Source organism: Lycorma delicatula, chromosome 8 (genome assembly GCF_047948215.1).
Source record: "Lycorma delicatula isolate Av1 chromosome 8, ASM4794821v1, whole genome shotgun sequence".
Lineage (NCBI taxonomy): Eukaryota > Metazoa > Arthropoda > Insecta > Hemiptera > Fulgoridae > Lycorma > Lycorma delicatula.
In genome coordinates this window covers 104,054,029-104,074,584 of record NC_134462.1, presented here as the reverse complement: position 1 = coordinate 104,074,584, position 20,556 = coordinate 104,054,029, and the positions used below count along the sequence as shown (strand labels likewise).

The window sequence follows — 20,556 nt, the reverse complement described above, 5'->3', positions numbered from 1 at the left end:
GTAATAAAAATAAATATCAAATTAAAAAATTGAAAATGTTTCACTTATACGTCCATTTAAACAAAGCGATTATAATAAGTGAATTAATTTAATTTAAAAATTGTATTTTTAAAAAGACTATCCTGCTATTATCTATACCATAAAGATAATCATTTCGAATGAACAAATAAAATTCAGTTTTAATTTATCAATACAAAGAGAAACACTAACTATTCTTTTCATTTTTTTATGCGTATTTTATCTGGTATATTGATCTAGGAAAAACACATTAAGGTACCATTAATAACTAATTTCCCAACCAAATAAAGATATGTTTGTTATCCATTATATTTTAATTAAATTTTTCATATTTAAAAGAAATCTTTTATTCTGTTATAAAAAGGCATACAACCATAAAAATCATTTTACTCAATGTATTCAATTTACATGAAATTAATCATCAGACTCACTCTCATCCCAAATTTTATCAATGTACTCTTTAAAATTATTTTTCAAGTTATCACCATTTTTTTCTAATGTAACAACTTCAACTTTACTGTTACAATTATCACTAGGGTTAGACAGATCATTAAAAGAATCTAAATTACAGTCTTCATTTCTTACCATAATTAAACTACTATCAAAGTCATTTTCAGCAGCCGGTTGAGTTTGTTTTTTATCCTTAGTAGCTGAAAAAGAAAAATTGTTAGGTGACACAGCTGAATGGTTGTATGTGATCTAAGATGAGACAAGTCATCCCTGAAAACAGCATTTATTTATACTCATACAAAAAGCACCCTATACTACAGAATGTGGCTGCCTCTTGGTTCAATATACTATTACACATCACCCTGTAAATGTAGGTGATGCACAGCTCTGCAAATGATATCTTCTCTCCATTCAATATTTATATTATGAACATCTTTACTCTCAAAGAAAGTTAATTCTCAGATATATTCTTCATATTCATATATGTCAAGTAACATGAAAGACCAGGATATACAATACAATGAGACAAATTAATGTACTAATGAATATTTTATTGATATAATCCTTAGTTTACTTTAAATTTTAAGAAACTCTTAATTCCTTATTCCGCAAGAACTAAACAATTTCACAAAGTAGGTATCATTACCATTTGGTATAACAGCAACAGACGGAGAGAGTTTATTTAATGCATAAATTAACATAATTTAATGCATTATTCTCAACACAAAGTGTAGCATAAATGCCATGATTAAAATTAATGCGTTACTTTGAACAAAATTAAAATAATTGTTTAAATAGTATCTTAACTGATATTTTATGAAAGTATAAGTTTTAATTTTATACAACTCAATATCCTTTCCCATAAGCGAGGCAGGGGCCTACCTAAGAAACAAACTTTGTTTCCTTAAGGGAATATTACACTATTCAATTTTAAGTACCGAATAAACAAGAAAAATGTTAAGATCTTAAAAAAAATTCAACATTAAAACATACTAAAATCAATAGTAGAAAATCTATGCATACAAATACAAAACATTTTAACTCCTGACTGTAATGAAAAACTTGTACAAATTCACCATATTTATAAAAAAATTTAATAAAATATTCAACACTTTATAAATTGAAAGGGCCAATCAGGATATAAAGAATATATTAATTGCATGGATGAACAATAATGATACAAATAAATGGTCAGATGGTTTGTCCTTCGTTCAATTTTTTTATAAAAACATCTTACTCAACTTTCACCATCAGTGAATGCTAATGTGTTAAAATTGATTAATTGCCTCTAATGTTGGAGAATAACATATATAATTTGTATTTTTAATGTTAATCAGACAAGGTTAGCAAGCAAAAAGAGCGTAGGTTATGTTTGGCTTAAATTTAAACTTCATTTTTTTTATGAGAGTTTCCTGTCTATTTACCTTAGAGATCGGTATTGGGTGATTTTTTTTTTATTTTAATTTCTAGTTATTGTTTCTACCCCCACCAGAGATTATATCTGTGTTTGTCAACATATACTGGCGAAGATCCGAATGTACAATAATATAAGCAAATATTCCACTCCTACACAGACGTATTTGGTATGTGTCAACATTCACCAGAGAATAGATATTCTCTGGTGAATGTTATATATTACAAATTTTTTTCTTCTCTATATTTATAAAGAAATTTTTACAAAATTTTCTTGCATAAAATACAAGAAAGTTCATATAACCAAGCTTTTTCAAACCACGTCATTTTTAAAGTAATTGATGTATATAATAAATAAATTTTACCCCAGCCTTCAACCGGAAGGGAATGCGATGTACTAAGGAGATTAGTCTTTTTTTCTAAAAAAAATAATAACTATTTTTTTATTCTCTCTCTGGTAACTACAGGCCAACACCTAATTAATTATCCTATTCTCCTTTTTTCATATAAGAAATACATTTTGAATTGTGTGAAAAAGTGCCAAGTATGAGCAACATTCAAAGATAGAGCCTTCTAGCTGAAAGGCAGCTAGAAATGTTGCCACTAACTGTTAACTAATTATGCGCATTCTTAATAAGTATTAATTCAATCTGTAGTCAAAGCATTAATGCAAGGTAGTGTTTTAGATTTACTATACCTGAGGAAAGTTAAATTTATTTATATTTTTTTTTTTAATATGTATAAAAAGAAAAAATGTATGAATTACTTATGGATTGATAAAAATATTTCAACTGCTAACCAAATACACCAGAATGTACCAGAGTTGGTTAGAACAGATTTGCACTGATATTTTACTACAGTGTGTTCGGAAAGTTACTGTGCAATTCAATTATGGAAGTGTAATGACAAAACTTTCTTAATTATTACTTTATAGAAACAGAACTAACTTTCATTATTTTATAGAAACAGAAATTAAAAATAACTGGAATATAGTTAATAGATGTTATTTAAAATGATCTCTCCAACATCAATATAATATAACACAGCACATGCTTCAATTTGTTTTCAAACGTTTTAACCAGCAAATGTACTAGAATGTCTCGTACATATGCTGTTGTTGCGGTTTTTAGTTCCGTCAATTGTGCATGGTCTTATACGATATGCTGCTCATTTCATTTCCCCCCACAGAAAGTAATCTAGGAGAGTCAGATCGGGCGATTGTACAGGCCACAAACACCTCGAAATGATTCATTCACCAAAGACAGTTTGTAAAAATGTCTTTGACCTGAGCGCACTGTGGCGCCATCTTGTTGGAACCAATCTGATTGAGTTCCACTTCAGTTAACTTACTAAAGTTTGTTTAAACTGTACAGTAATGATCACTATTAACGGTATTTTGAAAAAAGATTGAACCATAATGCATATTCTACTGACACAAACCCAGACTCCAATTTTCATTTTGTGTAAAGATTGTTTGTGTAATTCATGGGGGTTAGTAGTCGATCAAAGTTGTGTATTTTGTGAATACCCTTCCAGATGAAACCATGCTTCATCTGTAAAACCAGAATGTCTAGGATAACTACATTATTTTGGTCAATGAAATGTTTAAACCATTGACAATAATTTAGTCTTTTGGCATGATCTGTAGGTTTCACTTCTTGAACACACATAACTTTGTGAGGGAAAGGTTCCAGTTCTTTTCTTACAGATTTATGTGTAATAGCGTGCTAACTTAGCATTGATTTTGAAGAACTTTCGGCCATAGCATCCAAAATATCAAGCAGCTTCTGTTCCATTTAGTTTAAGTAGTCTTCCACTTCGATCAGCATCTTCAACAGAGCCTGTTGCCCAAAATGTTTTGATAAGAGTTTGAACTGCATTAAAGCGAGGAACAGGAGTATGCGGAAACTTTCCAGAAGACTTCACTAAATCACTATACTTGTCACCTTCATTTAAGTCATATTTAACAAGAAAAATACACTTCTCTACCAAAAGAAACATTACGTTTCTCACAACTATTGATTCCAATAAATGAAACCACATAAAATTAAACAAAGCATGTTCAATCACAGCTCAACAACTAATATATATTGTCTATTAGTGAGCAACGCCCAATGAACCCACTGGGCAACCAACCTAATACACCACAACATAATAATAAAGCATACTGTATAACTGGTTTTAACTAAATAGATATAAACAACTTTAATTTCTCCATACTATTACATCTACTAATTGTTATAATTAAATAGTCATGTAGTTATAATCCAGTTGCATATAACTTTGATATAAGTTGCATATACTTTTACATCAGATATGTAAAATTAGTATCCTCATGTTAGACTAAGTGAACAGCTTGCCTGCATACAGTTGTATATGAATAAGTTGTTTCACAGCTGGTAACAACTTGCTCATGCTATTTATTATCTAATGCAATATTAATTGACCAAAAATGAAATAAAGTTTAAAAACCAAGAGATCTGTGAAAAAATATTTTGATATTTCCTTTCTTTATCTTAAAAAGGATTGTAAACATAATGTGGACACACATACCTATGCTACAAACAGAGTTGAAAAGTGACAGTTAACAATTTTTTATTATGGAGTTAAAAATGAGGTTATTAAAAAAGACCTAAAAACATGAAATTGTAATTATGTTCTTACAGACTTTTGATAAATCTATTGGTCACTTGAAATCAGCAGTTATTATTTCTGCTGACCAATCATCACACAATGTCTATCAAAAATAATGCTGCAATAAAAAAGCAGAAATAATAAATATGTACTCCACACAAACTCAATGCTCACTCATCAAGGACTACTACTTTTATCAAATACATAAAATTTGGGTAATATGCAAACATTAACAGTAAAATATCTCATAAATGACACATAAATTAAAAAAAGTCCAAGATTTTTCACTTTTTATTTTCAGCTGTTAGAAGTTTTCAGTTCGCTTACCAAACAGCTAATTTAATTTTTATAAATTTCATAATTGTTTGAGATTTGTATAAATTTTATCAAATTAACTGATTTAATGAATATTAGTAATTTAATCATATGTTAATAACTTGTGATTTTATTACAAACACATCTTGGCAATTCCTTGTTACTGCTCAGCCTTTTTGATAAATAATATGTAAAGAACAGTTCTACAACAACAAGAAATCTGAATCAATCATATAATACTTTTTTTTCTTTTTATGCATAAGAAATACCAGAAGGGAATTCATGGAGAACCACACACAGTTTTCCTTTGTGTAATGGTGTAAATGTATCCTTTTAAGAAAAGAATGATAAATAAATAAAAACTGTCTAGAAATACGAAAAAAGAAAATTTGTAAATATAACTAAATAAAAATAAAATTATTCAACACTTACCAGGAACAGGACAATTATCACTCCAAATATCTTCAATAATATCTTTAAGGTTCCCTGGAGCGTTAAAAACAGTCTTAACTGGACCATCAGAAACAGTTTCAAAACTCTGCAAAAGAAAATGTAAGAACTTTTAAAATGTGACATTGAAATAATTATAAAATATTAATGAGTAAATAAAAACATTTTAAAAGTGATTCACTAATATTTTACTGACTACATGTTTCAGATGTAATTATATTTATCCTTTCCTAAGTATCCAACTGCTCAACTGCTACTGAGCAAATTGCAGATGTCTTTCTTCTATTCATGTCTTTTTCATTCAGAATCAAATCAGAATAATGTTTTTTCTTATGTTATTCTTTAAAAACCCCTTCTACTTCTTTATTTAATAGACTGCCTAAACCATTACCAAATCTAAACAATACACAAGGTGGTGCACATCATAATATATAAGACATACTTAATGACATATGAATCTTTTTTAAATAACAATGATTATTACTATGTTCATTAGTTCCTTTAAAAAAATATGAATAGCATGTAGCGAACTGAATCGTGTTATAAATAAGTACATCTTTTGTTCTGATCGGTACATAATAACAATAGTACATTGTACTTTGATTTTTAAGGTGAAGGACTTTTTCTTGGCAAAATTAAAAATAAAAGTAAGAGTGCAGTCTTCTGCACATATCTACACATTTTTACCAACAATTTGGAAGCTTGAATACTGCTTGTTCATAAAAAGTTTGAGGACAAACAATCAACCAATTGCACATGCACTCCTTGATGTTTTCATTGTTTACAAATCGTTCTCCTTCAAGCAATTCTTTCAAGGGCGTAAACAAAAAATGGTCAGAGGGGGACAAATCTGGACTGTAGGGAGAGTGGTCCAGGGTTTCCCAGTGAATTTTTTCCAATTTATCTCTTGTCAAAACCACAGTATGCAACCTGTCATTGCCATGGAGAAGAATGACATCTCTGATGGGCATACCCCGCTTTTGTTGAATGCAGCTGCTGGCAATGGAAAGCTGCGTTTGCTGTTTGTTGATAGTGGAGATAATCAATGAGTAAAACTCTCCCCGAGTCAAAAGAAATCATTGCAAGATTTTTTCCGGCTGACAGATGGGTTTTGGCCTTCACTGGGCAGCTCTATCCTTCCTTCGCCACTCCATACTTGCCATTTTTGACTCCAGACTTTGATGATCACACGTGACCTCAAAAAATCGTCCCTTCTTTCTGAAATCAATTCGGAAGTCTCTCACAGATCACCAACATGAATTGCTTTTGATTTTCAGTCAATAACATCTAAACACATCAAACACTAATTTTTCTAAAGCCAAGATGATCAGTGATAATGGATTGAACACTCCCATAGATGATACTCTATGGGAGTGCTCAATCCATTTCTTCAACAGTGAACTGAAAACCACCTTCGATAAGTTCTTGAATGGCACAGATGTTGTCAGCTATGAGACTTGACCTTGGGTGTCGATCATGACTCGTTTTCTATACTTTTTGCCCGCCCTTAAATTGTCTGGGCCACATATACACTTGGTTCTGGGACAGTGTAGCATCCGCAAACTGTACCTTTAAACAAGCTAAAATTTCCACGAGTCTAATGCCTTCAATAGTTAACAACTTTATGATTATACATTGTGCAACAGAACAGTGTTGAAGAGCCAAACTGGTTCCCCCTCTCTAACACACCGAACATTAAGTTCTCACTCCGACATTCAACACGGAACTGCTTGCTGCATAGAATAGCAAAATTAAGGTTTAAATTTGACTCACCCTCATAATAATATACTATGTACTTTTCAGTTAAATATATTGTTTGATTTTAGCATATAATGTGTTATACCACACTAATTTATTTTTTTTATTTATCAATTTTTATTAACAATTATAAACTTCAGAGTAAGCCTACAACTGTTTACATTTCAAGGAGCATTTCAGGCTTGTTTTAACTTACAACTCCACTGTGCTTTTTTAAGTCCCAAGGAATCACTCCAAAAAAGAAAACATTACAAAAAACATAACACTATTAATAATACATTGATATTAAATATTTATGATTTACCGGAACATTTAACAGATTTCCATTTTCCTTTTGATCCAATTCTTTATTGCTTACATCTTTGATTTGTGCAAAATCATTACCTAGAAATGTACTAAATTTGCTTTCAACATTATTATTACTTTCTGCAATATTAAAATCTGTTGGTCCATTATCTCTCAAATCATCCTAAAATGAAAATAAAACAAATTATTTATAAATAGTCATCTAATAATGAGAAATAAGAATAATACATATAAAAGAATTTACAATTAACTTAACATACTTTTGAATGACAAAGATTCATTCAACATTTAATTTTTGGGATTTTGTCAGAATCAGAATCAACTCTTTCATTCATTCTGTGGAAATGATTTACCTATGATACCTGCATAAGCAGACAATCACACATTTTTTAAATTATATTTTTATAAATTTACAGAATCATTTTTATAAAACTAAATTATACTTTTCTTATATGCAAGATCTGAAATGACCAATAATTATAAAATCTATAAACTGCATGTACAAACAAACACAGCAATTTATACAATAAATGTAACATAAACTATGTAAATTAAAAATGTAAACATAAATTTAAAAAAAAAACTATAATTTTCTTTGTTAAATATAAATGATAAAAACACTATAATGGAAAAATAAACTAGTTAGAGCAATGAAAACAAGAAAGCACACAATATAATTTACACATCATTCCAGAGTACATGCAAGCTTAAAGTAAACCAGAGTAAAACAGAGTAGAAATTCATGATTTATCGGAACACTTGACAAATGTCCATTTTCCCTTTGATCCGATTCTTTATTGCTTACACCTTTGTTCATTGACAAATAATTAACTTGAAATGTAGTAAATTTGCTTTCAACAGTATTATTACTTTCTGTAATTACTAACTTCTTATGATGACCCGATTAATTTAATAGAAAAATAAGCAACTGATGGGCTGCATAAAAAAAAACAATATATTTTTAGTGACCAATTTAAATGTTCTTGCAATAGAAATACAGGTTTTTTTCTTTTTAACTGGCTGTCTTGTTTAAAACTTTCCTCTTCTTTCTGAAAGCGTGCTTTATAGCATTGCACTACTTTTATCATTTTCACAGTTCCTGAATTGTATGACCTAATAGAATGTAGAATGTACGACCTAACACGAGTGTAGTTTTATAGAAAAATATAAGATTTTTAAAGTGTTAGTTTTCTTATATTGCCTAACCTGCTTTTAATACTTTTTTTTTACAAGCTTATTACGTAATTTTAACTGAGATTTTTGTTACTACACACTTGTTTTATGTCTGGGTAAATTTACTACTTTACACTGAGGACAATGAATTATAAATTTTTGATGATACAGAAACAAAAACAAATCAACATATTCTTTAGGAAAATATCACAGAAAGGTGATAACCGAAGAAGAAAAACATAAAATTAAAAACAAACAGGATTGGATATGAAAAGAAATGAATGATAGCAAATTTATTTTAAAAAGTTTACAAATTAATTTAATAGTTTTGCAAACTAAGTTTTTAAATTTACAGTTAAAAAATAAGGTCAAATATTCAAAAAAAGTAAAAAGTGTTGTATCTGTTCCGTTTAAGTAAAGAACAATGTCTCAAAGTGATATACGGGGTGTCCCATATATATAACACAACCCAACCTTATATTGGTAGGTATTGAAATAATAAAAAGGCATGTGTAAATGTAAATGTTGGAAGTGGCCGCCATTCTTCTTGAATACAAGCTTTAATTCTTTTTACAACATTTCTTGCAACTTTTTTCAAAGTTTGTGGCTGGATATTTAATACAGCTTGTTCAATATTGACTTTTAATTGTTCATGTGTTCATGGTTTGTTGCTGTAGGCTTTTTCTTTGAGGTAACCCCGTAGAAAAAAATCCGCCGCAGTCAAATCTGGAGATCTTGGTAGCCACAAGCCTCGACCGATAACACGATTACCAAAGAATTCCTCGGCGAAATCAGAAGTTGAACCTGCGTAGTGCGATGTTGCACCGTCATGTTGTAGCCAGCAGTGTCTGTCTTCCACTTCCAAGAGTGCAATGAACTGAAATAAAATATCCGATATCGTTCTGCATTAATGGTGTACTCGAAAATAATAGGACCAATTATTTTCTTCCACAATATCGCGGACCACACGCTCAACTTCTGCGAGTGCAATTGTTTTTCGTGATAAACGTGGGGATTTTCAGCACTCCAAATTCTACTGTTTTGGCTGTTTACGTAGCCATCCAAATGAAACTGGTTTATCTGGGTACTTATGGCGAAACAAATCTTGCACTGCAATCACTGATTTCATACTTTAGTACAACTCAACAATGAAAACACGTTCATCTAGAGAAAACACCATCTTGTCTCTAGCAATACACTGAACATTATGATTGCATTGTTGTTACTATCGGTAGTGTTCTACTGCGTCGCCGCGATGTTGAGATGTTCGACGAGTCCATTTCAGTATCGAGTAAGGGAGTAAGCTTGACTTTTGAAATTTCATGGATGAGTGATTGATGGGTTGCGTTTTATATGGAACACCCTGTACAAGAAGTAGAAGCAAATCTTAACAGAAGAGATTGATTAACTCTTCAATATCAGGTCCTACATCCCTTAATGAGCCGACTACATTAGTAGTTATATAATAATGCTCGGCAAAGACATTTTATCTTAACAACATTGGATAAAGCTAGAGAGGTTTACATGTTTTAGCTTACTGAAAATTATCCAAACATATTAAATAAAGTAACAAAGGAAGGCAAACATTTGCATTAGATTTTGAAGATGTAGATGACATAAACCCATAAAAAAAAAAGACAAGAGTATGCTTGGTTTCAATGCCACAAAAGATCACACATAAGCACTTTAATAAAACCAATTAAAGAGCATTAAAGCAGGAGTTTATTATAATCTTAAAAAATACCAAACATCCAAACAATTAAAATATTAAAAGCTTATCACTGACCACTACTACTATTAAATAATGAACAAGTGAAGTAAGAATCTCTTTCTTTAGCACATTCCAGCACTTAAAATACGAAGTGAACAGTAATCAAAATGAACAAGAACAATAATCAAAATGACTTATAGAAGCCGCCCAATGAATTTTACTGAAGACAAAGACCACAGGAAGACTGGGAAGATTGAAGGAATTCAACAAGAAAAGACAATCTTATTCAGATAAATCATAATTTTTAACTTGATAATAAATATACATATAATATTACTTATAAAAAAAATTAACAACTCAAAAAAATTTAAACACTTAAATAAATATCACCCAAAAATAACAATGATTAAATTAATTACAGTTCTGATCACACATCACTCAAGTCATTACCAATAAAATTTTTCATCATCTTTTAAAAAATACAAACTACTTTACACTCACTCATTAATACAGTACATTATTGACAGATTTTACAAGGCATATCTGATTAAACTAATAGAATGTGATATACTAATTTATTTGATAACCTAATGTAAATACAGAAAAATCCTGACTACAATAGAAAACTGTAATAAAAATAAATATCAAATTAAAAAATTGAAAATGTTTCACTTATACGTCCATTTAAACAAAGCGATTATAATAAGTGAATTAATTTAATTTAAAAATTGTATTTTTAAAAAGACTATCCTGCTATTATCTATACCATAAAGATAATCATTTCGAATGAACAAATAAAATTCAGTTTTAATTTATCAATACAAAGAGAAACACTAACTATTCTTTTCATTTTTTTATGCGTATTTTATCTGGTATATTGATCTAGGAAAAACACATTAAGGTACCATTAATAACTAATTTCCCAACCAAATAAAGATATGTTTGTTATCCATTATATTTTAATTAAATTTTTCATATTTAAAAGAAATCTTTTATTTCTTTTAAATATAGAAAGGCATACAACCATAAAAATCATTTTACTCAATGTATTCATTTACATGAAATTAATCATCAGACTCACTCTCATCCCAAATTTTATCAATGTACTCTTTAAAATTATTTTTCAAGTTATCACCATTTTTTTCTAATGTAACAACTTCAACTTTACTGTTACAATTATCACTAGGGTTAGACAGATCATTAAAAGAATCTAAATTACAGTCTTCATTTCTTACCATAATTAAACTACTATCAAAGTCATTTTCAGCAGCCGGTTGAGTTTGTTTTTTATCCTTAGTAGCTGAAAAAGAAAAATTGTTAGGTGACACAGCTGAATGGTTGTATGTGATCTAAGATGAGACAAGTCATCCCTGAAAACAGCATTTATTTATACTCATACAAAAAGCACCCTATACTACAGAATGTGGCTGCCTCTTGGTTCAATATACTATTACACATCACCTTGTAAATGTAGGTGATGCACAGCTCTGCAAATGATATCTTCTCTCCATTCAATATTTATATTATGAACATCTTTACTCTCAAAGAAAGTTAATTCTCAGATATATTCTTCATATTCATATATGTCAAGTAACATGAAAGACCAGGATATACAATACAATGAGACAAATTAATGTACTAATGAATATTTTATTGATATAATCCTTAGTTTACTTTAAATTTTAAGAAACTCTTAATTCCTTATTCCGCAAGAACTAAACAATTTCACAAAGTAGGTATCATTACCATTTGGTATAACAGCAACAGACGGAGAGAGTTTATTTAATGCATAAATTAACATAATTTAATGCATTATTCTCAACACAAAGTGTAGCATAAATGCCATGATTAAAATTAATGCGTTACTTTGAACAAAATTAAAATAATTGTTTAAATAGTATCTTAACTGATATTTTATGAAAGTATAAGTTTTAATTTTATACAACTCAATATCCTTTCCCATAAGCGAGGCAGGGGCCTACCTAAGAAACAAACTTTGTTTCCTTAAGGGAATATTACACTATTCAATTTTAAGTACCGAATAAACAAGAAAAATGTTAAGATCTTAAAAAAAATTCAACATTAAAACATACTAAAATCAATAGTAGAAAATCTATGCATACAAATACAAAACATTTTAACTCCTGACTGTAATGAAAAACTTGTACAAATTCACCATATTTATAAAAAAATTTAATAAAATATTCAACACTTTATAAATTGAAAGGGCCAATCAGGATATAAAGAATATATTAATTGCATGGATGAACAATAATGATACAAATAAATGGTCAGATGGTTTGTCCTTCGTTCAATTTTTTTATAAAAACATCTTACTCAACTTTCACCATCAGTGAATGCTAATGTGTTAAAATTGATTAATTGCCTCTAATGTTGGAGAATAACATATATAATTTGTATTTTTAATGTTAATCAGACAAGGTTAGCAAGCAAAAAGAGCGTAGGTTATGTTTGGCTTAAATTTAAACTTCATTTTTTTTATGAGAGTTTCCTGTCTATTTACCTTAGAGATCGGTATTGGGTGATTTTTTTTTTATTTTAATTTCTAGTTATTGTTTCTACCCCCACCAGAGATTATATCTGTATTTGTCAACATATACTGGCGAAGATCCGAATGTACAATAATATAAGCAAATATTCCACTCCTACACAGACGTATTTGGAATGTTATATATTACAAAATTTTTCTTCTCTATATTTATAAAGAAATTTTTACAAAATTTTCTTGCATAAAATACAAGAAAGTTCATATAACCAAGCTTTTTCAAACCACGTCATTTTTAAAGTAATTGATGTATATAATAAATAAATTTTACCCCAGCCTTCAACCGGAAGGGAATGCGATGTACTAAGGAGATTAGTCTTTTTTTCTAAAAAAAATAATAACTATTTTTTTATTCTCTCTCTGGTAACTACAGGCCAACACCTAATTAATTATCCTATTCTCCTTTTTTCATATAAGAAATACATTTTGAATTGTGTGAAAAAGTGCCAAGTATGAGCAGCATTCAAAGATAGAGCCTTCTAGCTGAAAGGCAGCTAGAAATGTTGTCACTAACTGTTAACTAATTATGCGCATTCTTAATAAGTATTAATTCAATCTGTAGTCAAAGTATTAATGCAAGGTAGTGTTTTAGATTTACTATACCTGAGGAAAGTTAAATTTATTTATTTTTTTTTTTAATATGTATAAAAAGAAAAAATGTATGAATTACTTATGGATTGATAAAAATATTTCAACTGCTAACCAAATACACCAGAATGTACCAGAGTTGGTTAGAACAGATTTGCACTGATATTTTACTACAGTGTGTTCGGAAAGTTACTGTGCAATTCAATTATGGAAGTGTAATGACAAAACTTTCTTAATTATTACTTTATAGAAACAGAACTAACTTTCATTATTTTATAGAAACAGAAATTAAAAATAACTGGAATATAGTTAATAGATGTTATTTAAAATGATCTCTCCAACATCAATATAATATAACACAGCACATGCTTCAATTTGTTTTCAAACGTTTTAACCAGCAAATGTACTAGAATGTCTCGTACATATACTGTTGTTGCGGTTTTTAGTTCCGTCAATTGTGCATGGTCTTATACGATATGCTGCTCATTTCATTTCCCCCCACAGAAAGTAATCTAGGAGAGTCAGATCGGGCGATTGTACAGGCCACAAACACCTCGAAATGATTCATTCACCAAAGACAGTTTGTAAAAATGTCTTTGACCTGAGCGCACTGTGGCGCCATCTTGTTGGAACCAATCTGATTGAGTTCCACTTCAGTTAACTTACTAAAGTTTGTTTAAACTGTACAGTAATGATCACTATTAACTGTATTTTGAAAAAAGATTGAACCATAATGCATGTTCTACTGACACAAACCCAGACTCCAATTTTCATTTTGTGTAAAGATTGTTTGTGTAATTCATGGGGGTTAGTAGTCGATCAAAGTTGTGTATTTTGTGAATTAATATACCCTTCCAGATGAAACCATGCTTCATCTGTAAAACCATAATGTCTAGGATACCTACATTATTTTGGTCAATAAAATGTTTAAACCATTGACAATAATTTAGTCTTTTGGCATGATCTGTAGGTTTCAGTTCTTGAACACACATAACTTTGTGCGGGAAAGGTTCCAGTTCTTTTCTTACAGATTTATGTGTAATAGCGTGCTAACTTAGCATTGATTTTGAAGAGCGTTCGGCCATAGCATCCAAAATATAAAGCAGCTTCTGTTCCATTTAGTTTAAGTAGTCTTCCACTTAGATATGTAAAATTAGTGTCCTCATGTTAGACTAAGTGAACAGCTTGCCTGCATACAGTTGTATATGAATAAGTTGTTTCACAGCTGGTAACAACTTGCTCATGCTATTTATTATCTAATGCAATATTAATTGACCAAAAATGAAATAAAGTTTAAAAACCAAGAGATCTGTGAAAAAATATTTTGATATTCCCTTTCTTTATCTTAAAAAGGATTGTAAACATAATGTGGACACACATACCTATGCTACAAACAGAGTTGAAAAGTGACAGTTAACAATTTTTTATTATGGAGTTAAAAATGAGGTTATTAAAAAAGACCTAAAAACATGAAATTGTAATTATGTTCTTACAGACTTTTGATAAATCTATTGGTCACTTGAAATCAGCAGTTATTATTTCTGCTGACCAATCATCACACAATGTCTATCAAAAATAATGCTGCAATAAAAAAGCAGAAATAATAAATATGTACTCCACACAAACTCAATGCTCACTCATCAAGGACTACTACTTTTATCAAATACATAAAATTTGGGTAATATGCAAACATTAACAGTAAAATATCTCATAAATGACACATAAATTAAAAAAAGTCCAAGATTTTTCACTTTTTATTTTCAGCTGTTAGAAGTTTTCAGTTCGCTTACCAAACAGCTAATTTAATTTTTATAAATTTCATAATTGTTTGAGATTTGTATAAATTTTATCAAATTAACTGATTTAATGAATATTAGTAATTTAATCATATGTTAATAACTTGTGATTTTATTACAAACACATCTTGGCAATTCCTTGTTACTGCTCAGCCTTTTTGATAAATAATATGTAAAGAACAGTTCTACAACAACAAGAAATCTGAATCAATCATATAATCCTTTTTTTTCTTTTTATGCATAAGAAATACCAGAAGGGAATTCATGGAGAACCACACACAGTTTTCCTTTGTGTAATGGTGTAAATGTATCCTTTTAAGAAAAGAATGATAAATGAATAAAAACTGTCTAGAAATACGAAAAAAGAAAATTTGTAAATATAACTAAATAAAAATAAAATTATTCAACACTTACCAGGAACAGGACAATTATCACTCCAAATATCTTCAATAATATTTTTAAGGTTCCTTGGAGCGTTAAAAACAGTCTTAACTGGACCATCAGAAACAGTTTCAAAACTCTGCAAAAAAATGTAAGAACTTTTAAAATGTGACATTGAAATAATTATAAAATATTAATGAGTAAATAAAAACATTTTAAAAGTGATTCACTAATATTTTACTGACTACATGTTTCAGATGTAATTATATTTATTCTTTCCTAAGTATCCAACTGCTCAACTGCTACTGAGCAAATTGCAGATGTCTTTCTTCTATTCATGTCTTTTTCATTCAGAATCAAATCAGAATAATGTTTTTTCTTATGTTATTCTTTAAAAACCCCTTCTACTTCTTTATTTAATAGACTGCCTAAACCATTACCAAATCTAAACAATACAAGGTGGTGCACATCATAATATATAAGACATACTTAATGACATATGAATCTTTTTTAAATAACAATGATTATTACTATGTTCATTAGTTCCTTTAAAAAAATATTAATAGCATGTAGTGAACGGAATCGTGTTATAAATAAGTACTTCTTTTGTTCCGATCGGTACATAATAAAAATAGTACATTGTACTTTGATTTTTAAGGTGAAGGACTTTTTCTTGGCAAAATTAAAAAAAAAGTAAAAGTGCAGTCTTCTGCACATATCTACACATTTTTACCAACAATTTGGAAGCTTGAATACTGCTTGTTCATAAAAAGTTTGAGGACAAACAATCAACCAATTGCACGTGCACTCCTTGATGTTTTCATTGTTTACAAATCGTTCCCCTTCAAGCAATTCTTTCAAGGGCGTAAACAAAAAATGGTCAGACGGGGACAAATCTGGACTGTAGGGAGAGTGGTCCAGGGTTTCCCAGTGAATTTTTTCCAATTTATCTCTTGTCAAAACCACAGTATGCAACCTGTCATTGCCATGGAGAAGAATGACATCTCTGATGGGCATACCCCGTTTTTGTTGACTGCAGCTGCTGGCAATGGAAAGCTGCGTTTGCTGTTTGTTGATAGTGGAGAAAATCAATGAGTAAAACTCTCCCCGAGTCAAAAGAAATCATTGCAAGATCTTTTCCGGCTGACAGATGGGTTTTGGCCTTCACTGGGCAGCTCTATCCTTCCTTCGCCACTCCATACTTGCCATTTTTGACTCCAGACTTTGATGATCACACGTGACCTCAAAAAATCGTCCCCTTCTTTCTGAAATCAATTCGGAAGTCTCTCACAGATCACTAACATGAATTGCTTTTGATTTTCAGTCAATAACCTAGAAACACATCAAACACAGTGATAATGGATTGAACACTCCCATAGATGATACTCTATGGAAGTGCTCAATCCATTACTTCAACAGTGAACTGAAAACCACCGTCGATAAGTTCTTGAATGGCACGGATGTTGTCAGCTATGAGACTTGACCTAGGGTGTCGATCATGACTCGTTTTCTATACTTTTTGTCCGCCCTTAAATTGTCTGGCCCACATATACACTTGGTTCTGGGACAGTGTAGCATCCGCAAACTGTACCTTTAAACAAGCTAAAATTTCCACGAGTCTAATGCCTTCAATAGTTAAAAACTTTATGATTATACATTGTGCAACAGAACAGTGTTGAAGAGCCAAACTGGTTCCCCCTCTCTAACACACCGAACATTAAGTTCTCACTCCGACATTCAACACGGAACTGCTTGCTGCATAGAATAGCAAAATTATGGTTTAAATTTGACTCACCATCATAATAATATACTATGTACTTTTCAGTTAAATAAATTGTTTGATTTTAGCATATAATGTGTTGTACCAAAGTTATACCACACTAATTTATTTTTTTTTATTTATCAATTTTTATTAACAATTATAAACTTCAGAGTAAGCCTACAATTGTTTACATTTCAAGGAGCATTTCAGGCTTGTTTTAACTTACAACTCCACTGTGCTTTTTTAAGTCCCAGGGAATCACTCCAAAAAAGAAAACATTACAAAAAACATAACACTATTAATAATACATTGATATTAAATATTTATGATTTACCGGAACATTTAACAGATTTCCATTTTCCTTTTGATCCAATTCTTTATTGCTTACATCTTTGATTTGTGCAAAATCATTACCTAGAAATGTACTAAATTTGCTTTCAACATTATTATTACTTTCTGCAGTATTAAAATCTGTTGGTCCATTATCTCTCAAATCATCCTAAAATGAAAATAACAAATTATTTATAAATAGTCATCTAATAATGAGAAATAAGAATAATACATATAAAAGAATTTACAATTAACTTAACATACTTTTGAATGGCAAAGATTCATTCAACATTTAATTTTTGGGATTTTGTCAGAATCAGAATCAACTCTTTCATTCATTCTGTGGAAATGATTTACCTATGATACCTGCATAAGCAGACAATCACACATTTTTTAAATTATATTTTTATAAATTTACAGAATCATTTTTATAAAACTAAATTATACTTTTCTTATATGCAAGATCTGAAATGACCAATAATTATAAAATCTATAAACTGCATGTACAAACAAACACAGCAATTTATACAATAAATGCAACAACATAAACTATGTAAATTAAAAATGTAAACATAAATTAAAAAAAAAACTATAATTTTCTTTGTTAAATATAAATGATAAAAACACTATAATGGAAAAATAAACTAGTTAGAGCAATGAAAACAAGAAAGCACACAATATAATTTACACATCATTCCAGAGTACATGTAAGCTTAAAGTAAACCAGAGTAAAACAGAGTAAAAATTCATGATTTATCGGAACACTTGACAAATGTCCATTTTCCTTTTGATCCGATTCTTTATTGCTTACACCTTTGTTCATTGACAAATAATTAACTTGAAATGTAGTAAATTTGCTTTCAACAGTATTATTACTTTCTGTAATTACTAACTTCTTATGATGACCCGATTAATTTACTAGAAAAATAAGCAACTGATGGGCTGCATAAAAAAAAACAATATATTTTTAGTGACCAATTTAAATGTTCTTGCAATAGAAATACAGGTTTTTTTTTTTTTAACTGGCTGTCTTGTTTAAAACTTTCTTCTTCTTTCTGAAAGCATGCTTTATAGCATAGCACTGCTTTTATCATTTTCACAGTTCCTGAATTGTATGACCTAATAGAATGTAGAATGTACGACCTAACACGAGTGTAGTTTTATAGAAAAATATAAGATTTTTAAAGTGTTAGTTTTCTTATATTGCCTAACCTGCTTTTAATACTTTTTTTTTACAAGCTTATTACATAATTTTAACTGAGATTTTTGTTACTACATACTTGTTTTATGTCTGGGTAAATTTACTACTTTACACTTAGGACAATGAATTATAAATTTTTGATGATACAGAAACAAAAACAAATCAACATATTCTTTAAGAAAATATCACAGAAAGGTGATAACCAAAGAAGAAAAACATAAAATTAAAAACAAAGAGGATTGGATATGAAAAGAAATGAATGATAGCAAATTTATTTTAAAAAGTTTACAAATTAATTTTATAGTTTTGCAAACTAAGTTTTTAAATTTACAGTTAAAAAATAAGGACAAATATTCAAAAAAAAGTGAAAAGTGTTGTATCTGTTCCGTTTAAGAAAAGAAGAATGTCTCAAAGTGATATACGGGGTGTCCCATATATTAAACGCAACCCAACCTTACATTGGTAGGTATTGAAATAATAAAAAGGCATGTGTAAATGTAAATGTTGGAAGTGGCCGCCATCTTCTTGAATACAAGCTTTAATTCTTTTTACAGCATTTCTTGCAACTTTTTTCAAAGTTTGTGGCTGGATATTTAATACAGTTGGTCAATATTGACTTTCAATTGTTCATGTGTTCATGGTTTGTTGCTGTAGGCTTTTTCTTTGAGGTAACCACGTAGAAAAAAAAAATCCGCCGCAGTCAAATCTGGACATCTTGGTAGCCACAAGCCCCCACCGATAACACGATTACCAAAGAATTCCTCGACGAAATCAGAAGTTCAACCTGCGTAGTGCGATGTTTTACCGTCATGTTGTAGCCAGCAGTGTCCGTCTTCCTCTTCCAAGAGTGCAATGAACTGAATAGAAATATCCCGATATCGTTCTGCATTAATGGTGTACTCGAAAAAAATAGGACCAATTATTTTCTTCCACGATATCGCGGACCACACGCTCAACTTCTGCGAGTGCAATTGTTTTTCGTGATAAACGTGGGGATTTTCAGCACTCCAAATTCTACTGTTTTGGCTGTTTACGTAGCCATCCAAATGAAACTGGTTGGTTTATCTGGGTACTTATGGCGAAACAAATCTTGCACTGCAATCACTGATTTCATACTTTAGTACAACTCAACAATGAAAACACGTTCATCTAGAGAAAACACCATCTTGTCTCTAGCAATACACTGAACATTATGATTGCATTGTTGTTACTATCGGTAGTGTTCTACTGCGTCGCCGCGATGTTGAGATGTTCGACGAGTCCATTTCAGTATCGAGTAAGGGAGTAAGCTTGACTTTTGAAATTTCATGGATGAGTGATTGATGGGTTGCGTTTTATATGGAACACCCTGTACAAGAAGTAGAAGCAAATCTTAACAGAAGAGATTGATTAACTCTTGAATATCAGGTCCTACATCCCTTAATGAGCCGACTACATTAGTAGTTATATAATAATGCTCGGCAAAGACATTTTATCTTAACAACATTGGATAAAGCTAGAGAGGTTTACATGTTTTAGCTTACTGAAAATTATCCAAACATATTAAATAAAGTAACAAAGGAAGGCAAACATTTGCATTAGATTTTGAAGATGTAGATGACATAAACCCATAAAAAAAAAGACAAGAGTATGCTTGGTTTCAATGCCACAAAAGATCACACATAAGCACTTTAATAAAACCAATTAAAGAGCATTAAAGCAGGA

At 30.0% G+C, this 20,556-nt stretch overlaps 1 protein-coding gene across 1 annotated transcript in view; it reads right to left on the bottom strand.

Annotated features, from left to right (window-relative positions):
• Positions 1–20,556, bottom strand: part of LOC142329222 (uncharacterized) — a 158,722-nt gene that overhangs the window by 90,433 nt on the left and 47,733 nt on the right. Inside the window, exons 13-18 of the mRNA XM_075373625.1 lie at positions 17,656–17,820; positions 15,593–15,698; positions 11,464–11,528; positions 7,343–7,507; positions 5,263–5,368; positions 604–668 (exon numbers count right to left, since the gene is read on the bottom strand). Of these exons, the coding sequence (XP_075229740.1) occupies positions 604–668; positions 5,263–5,368; positions 7,343–7,507; positions 11,464–11,528; positions 15,593–15,698; positions 17,656–17,820 (672 nt within the window). The remainder of the gene's footprint in view (positions 1–603; positions 669–5,262; positions 5,369–7,342; positions 7,508–11,463; positions 11,529–15,592; positions 15,699–17,655; positions 17,821–20,556) is intronic.